The sequence below is a fragment of the Cherax quadricarinatus genome, chromosome 50 (assembly GCF_038502225.1).
Source record: "Cherax quadricarinatus isolate ZL_2023a chromosome 50, ASM3850222v1, whole genome shotgun sequence".
Taxonomy (NCBI): Eukaryota; Metazoa; Arthropoda; class Malacostraca; order Decapoda; family Parastacidae; genus Cherax; species Cherax quadricarinatus.
Window position 1 is genome coordinate 1085351 of NC_091341.1, and position 13902 is coordinate 1099252.

Here is a 13902-nt window from a genome sequence, read left to right on the forward strand (position 1 = left end):
GACGCTTATGCAACACATGGGAATTTTTCTTGAGGAAACGTTTCACCACACAAAGATTCCCATTATGTTGCACAAGTGTCTCATTCTTCAACTTGTCGGTTTTCTAAACCATTTATCACAAGTGTAATATAAATAGTATTTTGGGTACCCTTACCACTTTATTCACTGCCTTAACTGCTCTCTTTTCTTCCACAAGTGTATACTATTTTTTTGCCAGTCAGGTTTTTCCTAAGTTTATGTTGGTGTTTCTTGCAGAGAGGAAGCCATGATGGAGTACCTGAAGCTGGCTCAAGACACTGAGATGTATGGTGTCAACTACTTTGATATTGAGAACAAGAAGGGCACAAAACTTACCTTGGGTATTGATGCACTTGGAATTAACGTCTATGACAGAGAGGACAAGTAAGTTACACATTAAATTGTTTTTGGAAACCTTTGATTTAGAGGTTAACACAATGTGGCTTCATGTAGTTAGGTAAAAAGGACACGTGCAACTAATGCAAAAATTTTTTGTGGCAATGTTTCGCTCTTCAGGAGCTCTGTCAATCCATTATGGCTTGACAAAACTCCTGGAAAGCAAAATGTTGCCACAATAAAATATCACATTAGTTGCACATGTGTCCTTTTACCTGACATATTGTTGGTAATTCTACCAACATTATTATATCTATATTGCTAATCTTCATCTTCATTAAAATATGCATTTAACTGAAGAGAAACAAATATTTTGACCTAAATTCACCTTAAATACTGTAATACACTTCCTTAGATTACATGTATTTTGTTTTATTTTCTTCAGCGGGAAGCACTATACCCGTAGGGGCCATATAGCACCTGGGGAATGGGAGGCATTCAGATTTGACCCAAAGAAAGGAAAAATATATCCACTTCCTTGGATCTACAGCCTCTCACTAGCATCAAGGCATAAAGGGTACAAAACACTGAGAGAGGGGGGACAAAGGGTGGAGAAGGGGCAGAGGGGGGAAAAAGAGAGAGAGAGAGAGAGAGAGAGAGAGAGAGAGAGAGAGAGAGAGAAAATGAGAATAAGATCAAAGTGGAGATAAATTCTCTTTGATATTTATCATGTTGTCAAAGTATAAGTATAGCATCACCTCACCTTTGAACAGATCCAAGAAACTAGTTAGCTGGATCTGTGGTTTACAAATGTGAGATTCAGTGACATCACTAATAAGTCTGGTAATACTGCTGCAGTTTGGTTGGTCATGCCTAACATAATACTCACAGTTTAATCTGTTTTATAGATTAACTCCCAAGATTGGCTTCCCTTGGTCTGAGATTCGCAACATCACATTCAACAACAGAAAATTCCTCATCAAACCTATTGAAAAGAAGTCCCCAGACTTCGTTTTCTTGGCATCCCACGTAAAAGTAAACAAACTCATTCTGAACTTGTGTATGGGTAACCATGACCTTTACATTCGTCGTCGCAAACCTGACTCTATTGATGTGCAGCAGATGAAAATTCAAGCCCGAGAAGAAAAAAATGCCAAGAAAAATGCCACGTAAGTGCTAATTTAAAAGTTGTATCATATAAATTTATATTTTTACACCCAAGTCAAAACTTGCAGAATCCTCAAGATAGTGACTGAAATTTCACCGAGACATTATTTTCTTTCAATAATAAAACTATTTTGGATTGTAAAGGTGTGCGAGATTTCAGCTCACACCATACAGCTACAATTTATTCCTTAAAATACACAGTGTATAGTACACACTTTTTCCAGTTTGAAGTGAATAAGTCATCCAAACAAAAGAAAGTATCTTTAATAAATTGCTCTTCAGCAAGTTACACTATGCATGTAAACCCTTGATTGAACAAACTTTTGGAAATGTGGACAAAATCTGCTGGGTCAACTGATTCAGAAACAATGGACAAAACAATTCCCTATTAGTCTACTAAATCAAGGTTGTGCTGTATGTACAGTTGACTCTGACTTAGTGACCTAGCTTGGGACCAGAAGAATGATTCATTAAGTGAATCTGATTTTTCCATAATAAACAGAACAATAACTAGGTAGTAGGTTGGTAGACAGCAACCGCCCAGGGAGATACTACCGTCCTGCCAGGTGAGTGTAAAACTGAAGCCTGTAATTGTTTTACATGATGGTAGGATTGCTGGTGTCTTTTTTTTTTTGTGTCTCATACACATGCAAGATTTCAGGTACGTCTTGCTACTTCTACTTACACTTAGGTCACACTACACATACATGTACAAGCATATATATACACACCCCTTTGGGTTTTCTTCTATTTTCTTTCTAGTTCTTGTTCTTGTTTATTTCCTCTTACCTTCAAGGGGAAGTGGAACAATTCTTCCTCCGTAAGCCATGCGTGTTGTAAGAGGTGACTAAAATGCCAGGAGCAAGGGGCTAGTAACCCCTTCTCCTGTATATATTACTAAATGTAAAAGGAGAAACCTTCGTTTTTCCTTTTGGGCCACCCCGCCTTGGTGGGATACGGCCAGTGTGTTGAAAGAAGAAGAAAGAGAACAATAATTTTCTGTATCTAATTCCTATTATTGTCTTGTTCTTGAAGAATGTTTACCTAAAAAAATATGAGCTAACCACACATACATACAAGAAATGAACTGGTCCCACAATGACTGAGGAAAAATAAAATACAAAATTCAGGTATGCATTATGTTTTTACCTGATGCAAGTTACTCAAACTGAGCAGCCAACCATAGGATTTTTTCAAAATATCCTCACTGAATTTCCATGCCCAAACCTGTTTTCACTTATTTAAGTTTTTCTTATGACCAGTTATAGCAATATTGATTCCACATTTTCTGAGAAATGTTTACCTTAAAATATAAGTTTACCACACACACATATATACCATGTCATCATAAAAAGTGAATGAATTTGGTCCAAAAAAAAAAAATTATTATAAAATTCAGTATTATATCCATTGATTAAGTATGATACCATATAATAAAAAAGTGCTAAGGCCATCCTGTTTTTTTTCTCAATATTTATCTCAATGACTGACCTAAGGTCTTGATGAAAAACTAGTACAGCATAATCATCCTTCCTCAGAAATCAGAAAAAGTAAGATCAGCTGAATCATTATCCTGGTATTCAGATATGTATACCCTAAAATTGTCTCTAATCTTGGTAGGCACTAAATATTACATGGGACACAATACTTGTGTAATATGATAGGGGTGCCCCATCCCAGTAACAAAGAAAAATAGCAGAAATTCCATATGAGTGACAAAGTCATTCATTTGTTTGCAACTCTGCTGCTTCTACTGGCTGTCATTAGTAACAGGGACTTATTAGGTACTTGTTCTGCTCACTTAGTTTCCTGAGAAACAGCATTCACATATTAAAATTTGAACACACTCGTACTGTTTTTAATGTGAAAATTTGCAAAATGTTGAAATCCTTAAACATATTTGGAAAGAGAATTAGACTTACATATTCTAGTGCTATAACAAGATGTATGTGAGAAGAGATTATTTGCTGAGATATATCAGCTCAGTTGATTTACAATGTAATTTTTAATGTATTAAAAATAAAGTTGAATGTTTGGCTAGTTATTTTTTAAGTGATAATTGTTACTGTTGAATGTGAACACTGCTAAATACAGTAGTTATTCAACAGGCAAAAGCTTGCTCGTGAGATGTCTTTACGAGAAGAAGCAGAAAAAAAGCAGAAAGAATATTTAGAACACCTTGAGGAAATGAAAAAAGAAATGGAGAAACGCCAGTCACAACTTCATGAAGCTCAGTACACAATACAGCGCTTAGAAGAACAACTTAAAGAACTGAAAGCTGCCAAGGTTGAGTTAGAACAAAATCAGCAAGAATTACATACAATGATGGTGCGCTTGGAGGAGGCTAAAGAGATGGAAGCTGGAGCAAAGGCAAGACTAGAAGAAGAAATACGTTCCAAGCAAGAGGAGGTTCTGCGTATTCAAGAGGAAGTCAATATTAAAGATGAAGAAACTAGGAAGCTCCAGGTATATATCTCTTGCTTTTATAAGACCTCTCAGTTGCAGTAACAAAAAAATCCAAATTATTCATCCAGTTAGTCATAACATCCAGGAAGTCATAACATCTTATAATAGGTATTGTAGTTTAAATCAACAACATAACTGGAATATGATATTAGCATTCTTTGCAGCAAAACATTAATCATTTAATGATATAGAAAACAAGCTTGTACGAGAAATGTCCAAGTCATGATATGTAGTAATATGGTGTGAAAAAGTATGAATATATATAGTGAAATGCATTTCCACATTATAACACACTTTTGGAATAACATAAATCTAAAAACAAACAATGGAGGTATTAAGTACCCATCATACAGTACCGGTAGTTCCAGTTCCTTTGGTTAAAAGCCCTTTTTCCAGTATAATGGCACTCCCCTTAAAGGGTATTTTGAAAATCTGAAATTGATGTTTTACAATCTAGAGACAGAGAGAGACAGACAGAGAAAGACAGAGAGAGAGACAGAGAGACACAGAGAGAGAGAGAGACAGAGAGAGAGAGACAGAGAGAGAGAGACACAGAGACAGACAGACAGAGAGACAGAGACAGAGACAGAGAGAGAGAGAGACAGAGAGAGACAACAGTTCACCAGTGTTTGCAAGTAGCACAAGTGGGTGTAGCATAAATCCTGGATATCATCAAACGTACTTTACATGTGGGAACAAAGCAATGTTCATTCTCATTAATAAATCTGCTGTGTGCTTCATTTTGACTACCGTTCAAACATGGAAACCAAACCTGCAGGCAAGGATTGCCCGCTCCCCTTTTTTTTAATACACTGGCTGTCTCCCACCACATAAGGGTAGCCCAAAATAGAGGAAACATTTTCACCGTTACTCATTCAATCACTGTCTTGCCAGAAGCATACTGATATTGCAGTTCAGATGGCCCTCTGAACTGTAACATTCACACCCCTCCTCCTGAGTGCAGGTACTGTACTTACCACCTCCTGGATTTAAAAAGCTGAAAACTGGAAAAAAAAAAATGAACCAAAGGAAAAATCTTTCATAAGCAACAGATTATATGCTTATTAAATTACATTGTGTGTTGACCATCAGAGTTCCTGGGACCCCCAAACTTGTACTACATTAAAAAAAATAAAAAATATATATACGCATACACACGTATATAATTTTGACAAAGTGCTACATCTGTATTTGACATTCAACGTTGAATGCTTGATGGGGTATCTAACACTAGTGTCTAAAAAGGCAGGAGTAAAGTGTGAGGCAGAGCAAGTATGGCAAAGTGCCCAAGGAGTAACAAATAGGATGAATGTGCCACACTTGGATATCATCATTTCTAATAATGTTGGTAGAATTACCGACAATATGTAAAGTAAAAGGACAAATGCAACTAATGTGACATTTTATTCTGGCAACATTTCGCTCTCCAGGAGCTTTGTCAAGCCGTTACAAACAGTACATGGACACAGAGGGTATATATAGGCTCAGAGTGAGGTGCAATACTAGAGGTAGTAGTGACACAAGTTGTAGTAGTAAATAACAATAAAGGCACAATACCGTGACTGGAACGACACACAAACAACCCGCACATAAAAGAGAAGCCCACGACGACGTTTCGGTCCGACTTGGACCATTGACAAAGTCACACTACCACCACCTCTTCCTGCCTATATATAGCCGTCCTGCTCCACCTCTGGTTAGTGTGACTGTCAATGGTCCAAGTCGGACCGAAACGTCGTCGTGGGCTTCTCTCTTTTATGTGCGGGTTGTTTGTGTGTGTTGTAGCAGTAGTAATAATACAATATGGTAGAGCAATTAACTCATACATGAGTAAAAGGATATAAAAGCTATTTGTCTAACTTATTTTATGTTACCCAAATAATAGCTTTTATATCCTTTTACTCATATACGAGTTAATTGCTCTACCATATTGTATTAGTACTACTACTACAACTTATGTCACTACTACTACTACTATCTCTAGTATTGCACCTCACTCTGAGCCTATATATACCCTCTGTGTCTATGTACTGTTTGTAACGGCTTGACAAAGCTCCTGGAGAGCGAAACGTTGCCAGAATAAAATGTCACATTAGTTGCACTTGTGTCCTTTTACTTTACATCATTTCTGCAAGTGAATATACCCAACTGCACCAAATGTCTTATTCATCAATTTTTGGGTGTTGTATATCAAACAGTATGATGCTCAAGAAGTGGTTGAAAGTGCCAGCAAACCCACTATTAAACAGGGAAATCTGTCAGAAGGTTGGACTATCATTACAAACTGGATAAGTCTTCAAGAATAGCTCATAGCCTCCCATAAGATGACCATGGATAAGCTAAGCATGACCTGTTATAAATCACAAGAACACTACTTTCTATATGGATAACCATAAACTCTGCATCATTTATTTAAAATAATTACCAATTCAGACAGACAAAATTGTTAACACCGGGCAATTTCAAAGTTTGAATAGGAAAACCACATAATACATGTTGTTAGGTCTTGAATTATGAATCTTACATTATTATTACATTCATGGAGAATACTAAACCTGTATGGATCATAATGCACCTAAGGAAATGATCAAAAAAAAAAAAAAAAAAAATCATGTGTAATTCCTTGGTCCATAAGCCTCTTGCTGACAGCAAAGAACTTCCCTTAAAGGAGAATCATTCAGAGGAATCAAAGTTTACTGCCCTGTTCACCATTATAGCTAAGGACCCAACATGCAGTGTGTTTACTGTTCATTTGACACAGCCAATGGTGAAAGCTAGTTTAATTGTGAACATTCTTGTACCTGGTTTGACATAATTTACTATCCTGATAGTGTCCAATATTAGATGAAAATAAGCATCCTAAGAACATGGTTTGCTGTCAGTTGCTTCTTGCCAGAATATTTGTACCTCATGCAAAATTGTGTTGGTTGCAGTCCTCATACGGCAATTCCAGATATGGTAATGTATCTATGTTGCGGAGCATTTTTCTGTGTTGTAGTTACCCTGGTATATCAGAGGTGTTCATGCTAATGTTAGTACATTTAGCATGAGAGTAATGTAGTTAGCATACACTTGACAGGGGTGCTTGTGTTATGAGCTCAGCCCAAGTCCAGTGGCAACATATACATGCAGTACAGCCTCTCCTCACTTAGCAACGTGCTTGTTTACCGACGACTCAGACTTACAACGGGCTCTCTGACCTGTGTGCATATCTATATAATGTATATTAGAGCTGATTTCCTCTATTCTGTTTATTAGAATACATAGTACACTACTGTATAAACATTTAAAAATATACTATCAGAAATGTTATAAATTGTGCAAAGGTGACATTAAAACAATATCAAGAAGGTTGACACAAACCCACTACCATTAGCGACGAATCTGTTTACCAACGTGGTCTTAGGAATGGAACTCCATCGTTAAGTGAGGAAAGGCTGCACAATATTTTAATAATTGTTTCAATTAAGACGATCAGCAGATGACTAACATACATCCTTTTCATATGCCACAGTTTTCTAGGCTGTGCTGTTTCTTTGGTATTAAATCATGATCCTTGTGATGTTGCATATTACAGAATTTCAGTTATTGGTGATTTGAAGTCTTCTCTGATTTCAACACATTCAAACCTCAGTTCAATTGAGTCTGCTGAAACTAAGCCAAAGGCATCAGTGTAGAGTATATCCATGTAGACCTTTGTGTCTTTACATCGAGTTTCATCCCTAAAGTATTGCCGAAGCAGTTAGTTGTACAGCACAACTCATTTAGCATTATTATTATAATCGAAAAGAAGCGCTAAACCAACTCGGGTCATACAGTGCTGGTATCTTATTTTGAGGCTTGTGTGGAGGCACTGTGAAGAATACAATAAATTATAGCCTGAGATAGGTTGGAAAACAGCCGAGTGTAATTTTGGTTCTTGTAAGCAAGCACCAACAGGGGAAAACCTGGAAAGCAACATCTGAAGCTCACCCCGATTACCCCTGAGGCCGCGGCTATTCCACTGTAAATAGGCCATGATTGGCGATGAAGAAAATATCAGGAATCTGTAGGTAAAGGCACCTACGGACTAGAGGGGTTAGAAAAGTCAACGTGTGGTGGCATTGGAAGACGTTCAAGTAGCGAAGGAACGGAGCGTTGCGAAGAATGGGGTTGTGAAGATGGAGGAGAGGGAAGAGAAGGAACAGGAAGTGAATCAGTGTCCATTGAAGGTTTAGTCTCTGCAATATATTCTGAAATGGCTTCAAGTGTTTCTGAATTCAAAGATGTATGGGAGACCATATTGGAGATAGAAGGAGGAGGGTGAGTAAAGATTGGGACAGTAATGGACTGTACCAAAGTAGAGGGGGAGGGAAGAGTGTAAGGGACTGGAGATGAAGTGTGGGGGGGGACAGAAGAGGCAGAAACCTGGGAGGTGGCAGAAGAGGGAGAAACTTGGGAGGGGACGGGGGTGGAAGGCATAGTACGAGGAGGAGGGTGAATCTCCACACTTGTAATAAAGCCAGAGAGAGGGGAAGAACTAGGTACAGAGACTGGAAAGGTAAAGTGTGGAGGTGGAAGAAGGGAAGGAAGGGGCAAAGAAGATTTGAGCAATGTGGATTTTTTGGACTTCTGAGTAGAGGGGCGATTGGTATTAGGTGCCGTACGAGGTCTTGTCGATACTGGGGCTTGTGAGGAAGGACGCGAAGATGTGAGAACAGACTGAGTTGTAGTCGGGATGTCAGAGCCAAGGACAGCAAAAGGATTAGATGCCGTAGTGGCTATGGGAGGGGTAACAACAGAGGAGGCTGCAGAAGATGGGACCCCAGAAGTGGGGGGATGTTTGGAAACACGAGAATAAGAAACACGGGGTAGTCTCCCTTGGAGGAGGAGATGAGTAACTGCCATAGCATGAGGGAGACCTTCTGCCTCTTTGAGGCAACGGATTTCACGTTCATTTAAATAGACCTGGCAACGGCGGGAGTACGAAGGGTGAGCTTCATTACAATTAAGGCAAGATGGAGGTTGACTGCAAGATGTATTAGAATGGTCGTCGGCACCACAGACTGGGCATTCGGCCATAGATCTGCAATATTTCGCTGGGTGACCAAAACGCCAGCAATTTCTACATTGTTGCGGTGTAGGTATCACCTTTCGAACTTGTAACCGATGTCCCGCGACACATACAGAGGAGTTCTCGGCTGTCAAAAGTTAAACGAGCCACATTGCAAGGGTAACGTCTCCGCCCCCGGGCAGGAAGGACATAAGTGTCTACTTTGAGGATTGGGAGATCCTGGAGTTCCAGCTGTTCAAAAATGTCATTGCCACATGACTGAAAATTCTGTTGGACTATGGTATGGGGCAGAATGACAGTACCACTACAAGAATTGAGAGAAAGATGTTTTTCAATAGTGACAGGAGTAGTATCAATATTCAAAAGGAGAGAAAGATCATGAGCTTGGGCAGCATTCTGGACAGTGACAATGCGCATACCGCTCTTGAGAGCATGAAATGAAATATCTCTACCAACATGACGCAGGAGCGCTTTGCCAATACTATGGTCAGAAAGGTAGGCAGAAGAAGAAGTCGGTCTTAAAGTAAAGAATTTAGTCCATTGTGTAGTCCGAAACTGAGCATGGAGAGGGAGTGCTTGACGTGTCGGTCTTTTCCGAGTAGAATGGGAAGGTAACGAAGGAGCATCATCAGGAGATTGACGTTGGCGTTTAGGAGTAGGACCGGAGTTGGTCCGGCGTGAAACGGGCGGGCGATTCGAAAATTGCCGTACCGTAGAGGGAGAAGCCGGAAGCATAGTCAAAGGAGAGCGGAGTTCAGACAAATCGAAGGAGTCAGTCGAAGCCCTGGTACCTGAAGCGGGTGAGGAAACAGCACCAGCAAGAGGTACAGGGGCATCAGGAGTGTCCGAAGAGTGGTCTAAACACAAGGCAGGGTCAGAATGGGGTGCGGTATCAAGAAGGGGCCCGGGGGTAGTGGGTTCATGGACTAGGGCTGCCATGGTTAGGTTACTCCTTTGCTTTTTGTTTTTAAGAAAAAAAAAGAAAGAAGAAAAGAAAATAAAAATAAAAAAAAGAATAAAAAAAGGGGGGAGCGGGGAGGAATAGTTCCCAGGAGGAATGAAAGGGCCGGAAATCTCCCTCCGCGCCCAAGAGGACCTCAACACCGCTAGTAGCGCAGATGCAGCATGGAACCCGTGCCATACCCTACCCTTCATGCCAGTAAACCAGCAATCCGGGATAGCAACCTCACATCTGCCGAGCTACCTCGGTGGACAAAAGAGAGGGCGGCCGGAAATCCGCCACAAAGCATACCTCCTTCGGCCACCACCCCCGGAATCCGAAAGGTGGCTTCCAGAGATATACCCGTCGCCCGAAAGACACCCAAAGCTACTCCGGGATACCGGAGAGGGATTGGGACATCCCCAGGCAATCCAGATTCCACGGCAAACTACGCCACCGCCAAGAACCTCAACGGAATGGGATGGATCCCGGTGTCCTTTCCCCTACCTAGGAACTAGCGCGCCTGTGGGAGAAATCCCAAAGGCCAAAAAGAGGAAGGGCAAAAGGGAGGGGTGAGGAGGAGGAGGAGGAATGGAGGATGGGATAGGGGAGGGGAGAATGGGGGGTAATTAGGTTCGGTCTAAGGAAGAAGACCGACAGGGCTAATTCCTCAGACCAAGAGCCTCTTCACCACGCCAAGGAGCCCCCCTTGAAGATGAGCAATATTCCAGCCTTGAGAGAGCAAGCGATTTGAAAAGAATCATCACTGGCTTGGCATCCCTAGTTTTGAAGGCTCTGATTATCCATCCTATCATTTTCCTAGCAGATGCGGTAGATACATTGTTGTGATCTTTGAAAGTGAGATCCTCTGACATTATCACTCCCTGGTGGATAGTCTTGTAGAATAAGAATAGTATTAGTAGTGCTTGATCTCTTACCATGTTACATTGTGCTTGCACATGCATATTTTTTTTTTTTTTTTTTTTACTTCAAGTCTGAAGTTAAATTTCCTAGGGGTTAGGGCAAAGGTCACAAGGTGCATAAAATAATTCATTTTCTAAAACTCATTACTTGCCACAATTCACAAGTTGGTCAAATATCCTTGGGTAAAAAAGGGGTATGGGGTGTTAAAGATATGATTCAAGGAGAGGACTAAAATATGCATTTTCCTCATATCAAGAGCCCTTCACCAAAATCAAGGGCATATGACATTAGGTGCGAAAGTCTTTCTATAACATTTTTGCACTCCAGCCTGTATTAAATGTTAAAAAAAAAAAAAAAAAAAAAAAAACTAACAAAATTTTAACATGGGATGTGTGAATTGAAAATGCTTTACTATACAGTATAAACTCATCAACCTCAAATAAGGTAGCTTGACCTGTGATATGAATTAATCGATATCTATTATAGGTAGAATAGATAACTCATTACTATTTATTATTACAGGAGTAGAAATACATTAGTGTTTCCTGTAATTTCCGACATGTACAGTACAGTACTTTTTTTTCTCAAGTCTGCGTGACTGTTGTACATACTGTATATACTATCTCCTCTTAGAGCCCATGCTGCCTCACCACCTCTATAGGTCAGGCAACAACTCTTATTGTCTTTTCTGCACTATTTTCATATCTAAAATAACACCATTGTTGCTGGTTTCAAATGATCTTCCCAGTACAAAACCATTTATGAATTTACATGTGGTTATTATTCTTCATATTTTTGTCTTCCACTAAGGGTACTTCCAGTGTCTTCAATTTCCCACAGTTGTAAAATTATCAAATATCTGTAATCTGAATGATGATTGTAAAATACTGCTAGTGCCAGCAGACTGACAAACCGCAAAGGAGAAGTGAAATATAAAAGCTTAAAATTTTTAACGAATCCTCAATCTCAACATATGTTCAGTGCAGTACCTCATACACTTTTTTTGCAACTTACAGGCAGAAGTGGAGGAAGCACGGCGTAAGGAAGAAGAAGCAACACTGGCTCTTCTTACTGCTTCAACTGTACGCAGGCTTTCGAAACAGTCGTCATCATCATCATCATCATCATCTGAGAGTGAACACGAAGCAAGGAGGAAGGATTTTCCAAGAATGGAAACCGCTGTGCAGCAGAGTTCGTACAATGGAGGGATAGGAACCATATATGATTATGAAGGGAAAGATAAAAGTCTCTCCAGCACCAACACTTCCAGGAGTGCAACCCCCAGTGCTGCATCCCATGCCATGGAAACAATTAGTGTGAATTCAGAAATTTTGGAACCAAAACAAGACAATTCTGCCTTTCGGAGGATGAAATTACTTGAGGCAAGTGCTTTATTGTTCATTCATGTCTATATTTATTAAAACTACTGCTGGTGAGGAGCTCTTGGTCTAGAGAAGTGGAATTATCCATCCCTTCTTTGGGTTGCCTTCAGCTGCCCTATAATTCCAATGACACTGTATAACCCCTGTTGCTTTTAGTACTTCCCCCAAGAAAATAATAATTAGATAGGTAGTAGATTGGTAGACAGCAACCACCCAGGGAGGTTCTACCGTCCAGCCAATTGAAGCACAAACCTGTAACTGTTTTACATGATGGTAGGATTGCTGGTGTCCCTCTTTTCTATCTCGTAAACATGCTGGATAACAGGATCACACTACACAGGCATGCACATGCATATATACAATGGTACCTTGACTTACAAGTTTAATTTGTTCTGTGACCGAGCTTGTAACTCAATTTGCTTGTATATCAAATCAATTTTCCTCACTGAAATTAACTGAAATGCCATTAATCTGTGTCAGCCCCCAAAAAACCTGAACCTCGAGGGGCAGGAGAAAATACTTCAATATAATGCTAATATCAACTCTACAGCTTATTTATCTATCAGAAGTGATCTAATATGACATAATAAACACCATAAGTAACAGAAACATATATACTCTAGAATGAATAAAATAGGTCACAATATGGCGAGTGTCCAGGACCAGTCCAAGCATATAAAATCATTACTGCTCCTTCCTGTAACATTCTTTGGTCCTGGGTAAGAGAAAACAGAGTTTTTGAGAGGCTAACTGTACTAGATCACTTGTTTCATAAGGAAAACACTGAAACAAAAGCGATTTTCTCGGAAAAAATGTGTGTGGATGATAAGAAAGAGATGACTGCTAATGTTATGAACGAAAAGAAGTTGGATGTCCTAGCACTCAGCAAAACAAAGCTGAAGCGGGTAGGCGAGTTTCAGTGGGGAGAAATAAACGGGATTAAGTTAGGAGTATCTGAGTGAGAACTAAGGAAGGGGTAGTAATAATGTTGAAGGATCAGTTATGGAAGGAGAAGAGGGAATATAAATGTATAAATTCGAGGATTATGTGGACTAAAATAAGGGTCGGATGCAAAAAGTGGGTTATAATAAGTGTGTATGCCCCTGGAGAAGAGAGGAGTGTAGAGGCGAGAGATTTTGGGAGACGTTAAGAGAGTGTGCAGGAACTTTTGAACCAAATGAGAGAGTAATTGTGGTAGGGGCCCTAAATATTAAAGTATGAGAAACATTTAGAGAGGGTGTGGTAGGTAAGTTCAGGGTGCCAGGTGTAAATGACAATGGGGGCCCTTTGATTGAACTTTGTATAGGAAGGGGTTTGGTTATAGGTAATACATATTTTAAGAAAAAGAGGATAAATAAGTATACAAGATATGATGTAGGGCATACTGAAAGTAGTTTGTTGGACTACATATTTGTAGATAAAAGACTTCAGGATGTACATGTTTAGAGAGGGGCCACAGATATATCAGATCACTTTTTAGTTGTAGCTACAGTGAGAATAAAAGGTAGATGGGAAACAAGGAAAATAGAAGCAGCAAGTAAGAAAGAGTTGAAGGTTTATAAACTAGAGGAGGAGGAGGCAGTTAGGGTAAGATATAAACAGCTATTGGAGGATAG

The 13902-nt window shown here is 39.7% G+C and overlaps 1 protein-coding gene across 1 annotated transcript in view; it reads left to right on the forward strand.

The window, feature by feature from the left end:
• Positions 1–235: 235 nt before the first annotated feature.
• Positions 236–13902, forward strand: part of LOC128695352 (moesin/ezrin/radixin homolog 1) — a 28069-nt gene continuing 14402 nt past the window's right edge. Inside the window, exons 1-4 of the mRNA XM_053785869.2 lie at positions 236–402; positions 1263–1523; positions 3630–3987; positions 11921–12290. Of these exons, the coding sequence (XP_053641844.2) occupies positions 266–402; positions 1263–1523; positions 3630–3987; positions 11921–12290 (1126 nt within the window). The 5' untranslated portion in view covers positions 236–265. The remainder of the gene's footprint in view (positions 403–1262; positions 1524–3629; positions 3988–11920; positions 12291–13902) is intronic.